Source organism: Cicer arietinum, chromosome 3, assembly GCF_000331145.2.
Source record: "Cicer arietinum cultivar CDC Frontier isolate Library 1 chromosome 3, Cicar.CDCFrontier_v2.0, whole genome shotgun sequence".
Lineage (NCBI taxonomy): Eukaryota > Viridiplantae > Streptophyta > Magnoliopsida > Fabales > Fabaceae > Cicer > Cicer arietinum.
Genome location: NC_021162.2, coordinates 35,494,796 through 35,501,018, shown reverse-complemented (window position 1 = coordinate 35,501,018; position 6,223 = coordinate 35,494,796). Strand labels below are relative to the sequence as shown.

The following is a 6,223-nucleotide window of genomic DNA, read 5'->3' as shown; positions in this document are numbered from 1 at the left end:
TCGGGGGCAACCCATTCCTTCATTGCTATGGATTGTGTGAACCGCTTGAAGTTATCTGTGTCTACTTTACCTTTTGATTTGGCTGTTTCCACACCTTCTAAGTGTGATTGTTTGAATTTGTGTGTAAGTGTTGATTGGTTTCGAAACCTTTTAAAAAGATGAATTTTGCTGTTTTCCTGCTGCTGTCTGATGTGTATTCGAATACAGAAAGCTGTAGTCGAATACAGACATGTTGTTTTTGCCACTGACTTACGGTGTAGTCTAATACAAACTGTTGTATTCGAATACATACATGTTGTTTTGCTACTGACTTACTGTGTAGTCGAACACAAAAGGCTGTATTCGAATACAAACATGTTGTTTTTGCTGCTGACTGCTGAAACATCCTTGTATTCGAATACAGAGATGCTGTATTCGAATACAACATTGTAGTTTTGTTTAAAACTTCATTTTTCAACCTTGTTTATGCATGTTTGGCATATGGAAACCCTTTTAAGTTGCATGCTAAGTTGAAAGGTTATTTTGTGCATTTAAAAACTTAAATGTTATGTGTTAATTGTTAATTTCGGTTGGTGACCCTTTACAACTATTGTGGAAATCTGGGCTTTGCCCTCAGATGAGAACCAGGACCATCCTACCGGTTGGTACCCTGTGGATGGGAAGGTAGTTGGACACACCTGACTGGAGCTGTGTTGGGAGGATCTTGCGGGGCGCGTGAAGATCCCTCAGGATGTATAGTTTTTGTAGAATGATCAGATTAGGTTGACGTATAGGGACTAGATGTCTTTCTTTTGGGATGTGTTTATTTTAATTTGGAAGACTGTACCTATACCAATATTGTCAGCTTGACATTTTATTTTTGATGGGTTCCATGTACCACTTTTTGATGTGTAAATACTTTGGATTCGTATTTCAAAAACTATTCCGCTGCTTGTAAATTATGTTGACTTATTTGTCGTCGTGTTATGACTTAAATATTTATCCAAAGGTTTTTTTTTTGTTTCTTTGTTATTATGAATTTGTTTTTTTGTTTTATTTAAAAAAATACACTCTCGTTGTTAAAAATCGGGGTGTTACAATTCACAAAAAAACCAGCCATAATCTTTAGGCTTAATTGCAGTTTTGATCCCCTAATTTTAGCTAAATCACGAAAGTAGTCCCTCCAATTTATTTCTTCCCAATTTTGGTCCCAAAATTTGATGAAGTATCATTTTTTAAAGCCGCACTACACCATTTATGATAATAGATTTCAGGTACAATTGTTACACCACGAGATCTTCAAACATGGTGTGACTTAAATAAACGCAAAAAAAAAAAAAAATCATTAAATTTTGGACCAAAATTCTATTTGAGGGACCAAAACTGAGGAGAAATAAAATGGGGGAACCATTTTCGTGATTCAGTTAAAATAAGAAGACCGAAACTGCAATTAAGCTTAATCTTTAATGTTAAAATGCAACTATATTGTTGTGAAAAATAAATAAAAATTAAAGGACAAATACATTAAAACCATAATCACTTAATATAAATATAACTCAAATCATATACCTAAAAAAACAAGTCTTAACCTAAAAATGACAAACCATTTGCATGTCCTTATCTTAAGTCATTCTCAAAATACACCAATCTCTAAACATAAAACTACATCATGTCATTATCTTAAGTCATTCCCAACTAGTTTCAAAACATAAAAATAACATACGTAATTCAAGTGTCATTTTAACGACTTTGATCTCCTCCATGTACATTACTTGCATCTGATGATCTTTTGATGTCATTAGGTGATGAAAGTTCACTTCCTACATTTGATGCCTGCAAAAAAATATAACAATATTATCACCAAATCATTATTAAGATGTAAAACACGCATGTTCAATTGACTTTGGTTCGTGAAGCACAACACTGCTAAATCATAAAAAATGCAATAAAATTGAGATTATCCATATGCCTTTCTATATATTTTAAGATGGTACCAGAACATAGAACCTTTTGGCAGATTAAACTATTTTTCAAATTAATTTGACCAAATAAAATTTAACAAAAAATTAAGCATGAGAAACATATAAAATCTTTTGGTAGACAAATCTTAACAAAATATTAAGTAGTTGATATACCTATTTTGTAGGATTGGCAAATGAGGCAGTAAGTCTGCAAGGAGTGTACCACCTTTCGTACCAACGTAGTCAACAAGTGCTTTTGATCCTCCACAATTCTATGTTTTTGTTCCACAAATGAAGAACCAGACTCCATACCACGAAATTATGCAGTGGTATGCTTAAAAGCAATAGTAGGAACCACACCCATGCCCATTGCTCGAACACGACCAGGATGCTCTTTTCAAAATATCTTGCCAACATCATTTGGAGAAATTTCAGAAGAAGCCTCGAGGTTATAATTTACATGATGGTCAATTTTTTCCTACATACAATACAGATAACAAATGACTATCATAACTTTTTCATTCACATACAATACAAATAACCAATTTTCTCCTACATACTATCAATTTACCCCTATCTCCATAGCTTTGTCATTCACATAGCTCTCATATTTCTTTTTGTGGGTCATTTTCCACATTAGGCCCTGACCAATAGTCTTACCAGTCTCAATAGTCTAAAAAAATAATATAGTTATGAATCAAATGATGTAATACCTAATATAAAAATGAACTAGATAAAGAACATGTTAAACATACTAACTCATGTCTTCTGCTTGCCAAAGTCTTGGAACCACGTATGAGGAAATACTTGTTTCTTTTTTACTTCTTTGTTTCTCTTGCGCATTGCTTACAAGTGAAATTATATTACTTTCTATAAATTAACAACAATGCCAAATGGTCCAAAGTTATGACAAATGAAATATGTACCTTTGTCTGAGGTTTTGAGCGATACTTAACAAACAATGCCAAATGGTCCAAAGGAACTTCCTTAGACTTATTGTTGATAATTTCATTTTTGCTCAAAGTTGGATCATCGAACTCATCCCAAAGCTTAATTCGATAGTCCCTCCACTTTTTGTCAATTGAAGCCTCAATATATCTTTTAGCTAAATCTTCATTTACTTTGAAACAAAATCGAGCCTTCCAATAACAAGAATATTAGTTAATTACAATTTTACATATGCAAATTTTAAATACACAAGTAGAGTTAAAATTGTTTTACCTGAAAGAGGTTTTTCCATTTTTCGTTTAAGTAATTTTTTGGCACATCTAACCACTTGTCAAAACCAATAGGAAAAAAGAGACTATCTGTTGCTACCAATCCACATACTCCAGCAAGCAAACCAACAACCTCTTCAATAGATGAATGAAATTCATCAAAATCAACAATGATACCCAATGCATCCAGCAAGTCATAAAAATCCTTAGAAATCAAATGAAGTTTTTAAACTGTGCCATGCTCTGTATCGGTAAGAAATAAATGTTACGTTATCAAAACAAAAATATATCAGAAAAGAAACAACAGAAGACTAAATCAACTTATTTCAATTATATCATACTAATTAGTGCATCTACAGACCAATAATGGTTAGACACTCAACCAACTCTACGTTGAGGATGAGCAACTCTTTGTTGTGTAGGTTGCGAAGAGGTATGGTTTGGTAATTAAGATGATTCATTAGCACTACATTGAGAACTTCTAGTCCCTTGATGTGGAGGTTGTGAAGAGGCTTGGTTTGGTAACTGAAATAATCTATTTGCTCTGCTTTGAGAAATTCCAGCCCCTAGATGTGCATGGTGAGGAGAGGTTTGAATTGGATCATTTGTTGTAGGATTAGGAGAATTACATTTGGTGAACCAAGTGGAGTTGAATTGGATCATTGGAGATAGATGCAACATGTGTAGAGCTCTCATTAGATAATTTAAGAAAGTTCTTAATTCTCCTTGCTGCATGTGTTAATTAAAGAAATCAATTAAAAAGAATTTGAATAAGTATAATAATAAATTTAAAGAAATATATTCAAATGAAACTTTATTTGAATAAACAAGAGCCTAATACAAAATATAACACAAACATTTCTAAATCTTTAAAATAAAGCAAATAATATTTTGACAACACACATCACTAGTTGTCCTAAGAAATGGCTAACCATAATACATGAGAGTGGAACTTGCCCTCATTCTAAAATAAACTCGTCTCCTGCAATGTCATCATTAACATTCCCCTCACTTAATAATTCCTCATCTACATCCTCCTTTATCAAAGAGAGATCATAAAAGTCTCTAAAAAATTGATTCAAGTCTTGCTCTAGACAAACTTCAATATCTCTTTGCTCTCCCATATCATACAAGTCCCTTGGCTTCAAATGAACAACAACATTCTAGTCTTTATTCATCTCATCATTCACATAATAGACCATTTGAGCTTGTGAAGCCTCAATGTATGGGTCATGTTCTTCACGATCACCTGTGTGAATCACCCGTGAAAAATTTATGGAACTAAAACCCCATGTATCTTTTTGAAACCCTCTATCTCTAGTGGTGTCAACCCATTTACATTTGAATAGAGTAACTTTAAACGGACCGTAGAAATTAAGTTCAATGATATTTTGTAATTTTTTCATAATATGACAAATCTACTTGTCTAAAATTTCCATCAACACTACTAAGAACACAAGATCTGGTGAAAATTCATCCCAAGACAAAGGCGTTTGCTCCCAAAACAAAAGTGCAAGTGCCAAAATAATGCCTCAAGATCAACGCAACAATATGTCCGAAAAGAGAACGGAAGCAAAACGAACTTAAAAGGAATTAAGGTTTCTCAAAAAGATCAAAAAAGATCAAAATAAACTATTTGAATGCTTCAACTTTTTTCAACAAACCTTGGCTAACTTTGGCCTCCTCTTGGAATGAGTCACCAAACATCTCATCACCACCATTGCCCCAGGTTCAAAATGGTTATCAAATATTTATGCATATGTTAAGAGGGGGGATAATTTAAAAACAAAAAATTATGCGTAAGTTGAGGGGGAGCATAATCATATTTTTGCTTATGCCATTTCTTTTTCAAGAATCATAATCTAAAATTTTTTATCATCATAAAAACATAAAAAAAGGAGAGAATGTTGAGAAAAAATATCTCTCAAATGTTTTAATGATAACAAAATTATTTCAAAGATTATAATTATATTTTATCTAACATGTGCTCTTGAGTGTATCAAATTTAGAAAAATAGGTTTCTCACCTTCTTGATCATATGAGGTGTTTTAACACATATTAATATATCTTCCATGTTAGAGGATAAACAAAGAAGGTAACGAAGTTATGACCTCTATGAGGATAAACAATACTAAAGAGAACATGAATTTATGTTAGATAACAAACAATATTAAAGAGAGGATGAATTTATGTCATCTATGGTAGAGGATAAACAACACAAAAGGGAGGATGATCTCCTGTTGTCTATTCATCCTCGTACATGGGAAAATGAATAAAAGTATCAAAGTACAAAAAAATGATGTCCTAGACTCATAAAGCAAGACACTACAATTGCTGGGAAAGAAAAAAGTCAAAAAACACAAGTCACATCATAATTAATGGAAGCTTCATACTCCTATACTTTCTAACAAGGACAACTGAATGACATATTTGAAATTCCAAATAAAGACCATGGGCAATCATCTAAGTCTCTAATAGATACTTTGTGCTTCTCCTCATATTTGAAACACCATCACTTCTACAAATACATATGATCTCATCTTCATTACATACAACAAACATCATAAAAGCAAGAGATAAAAGTTGTGTAAATCATACTCATCCTCAACATACTTATTACTAATCTTATTTATATCTTTGATATCATCCTGTTAGAAATTATATCATATTAGAAGAATCCACTATTATCAACTTTCTCAAACAACCTATATATCCTCCAGTTAATATTAACTTGTTGATAGTTGTGTAAGTGTTGTAAAACAAAAAGAGAAATTGTATATATAAGCATGGTGAAGCTAAGAAAATACATAGTGAAAATCCTTTCCAAAGGACGATCAATTGTGAGCTTGGACGTAACCTATTTTGGATAAACTAGTATAAATTTAGGTGTGTCATTCTTTATATTCTCTTCTCTATACTCTCTTTATTTTGTTTAACTCTCATTGTAGTTTCAAACTTATATCCTCTAACATCTGTCTATTATCGTCACATAGAGGATACAATTTTAAAAGAAAAACAAAATTAAGAAAAGTACAATATTTCTATTCAACCCATCTTCTAGTGATT

At 32.2% G+C, this 6,223-nt stretch overlaps 1 protein-coding gene across 1 annotated transcript; it reads right to left on the bottom strand.

Moving 5' to 3' along the window:
• Nucleotides 1-1,719: 1,719 nt before the first annotated feature.
• LOC101501175 (uncharacterized) lies at nt 1,720-4,878 on the bottom strand. The gene is made up of 6 exons (XM_073366362.1): nt 4,822-4,878; nt 3,162-3,362; nt 2,867-3,079; nt 2,512-2,613; nt 2,356-2,418; nt 1,720-1,812 (listed from the first exon to the last, which is right to left on the bottom strand). The coding sequence occupies exons 1-6, from the start codon at nt 4,876-4,878 to the stop codon at nt 1,720-1,722; spliced, it is 729 nt and encodes a 242-aa protein (XP_073222463.1).
• Between the last annotated feature and the right edge of the window lie 1,345 nt (nt 4,879-6,223).

Bases quoted from the DNA above. Each gene is read 5' to 3' on its own strand.
- LOC101501175 (XM_073366362.1), bottom strand. From the start codon at position 4,878: ATGGTGGTGATGAGATGTTTGGTGACTCATTCCAAGAGGAGGCCAAAG. The intron at 3,363-4,821 runs GTTTGTTGAAAA...TTGATTTCTAAG, and splicing joins GGAGGCCAAAGTTAGCCAAG to GATTTTTATGACTTGCTGGA. The intron at 2,614-2,866 runs GTACATATTTCA...TTATTTTTTTAG, and splicing joins GCTCAAAACCTCAGACAAAG to ACTATTGAGACTGGTAAGAC.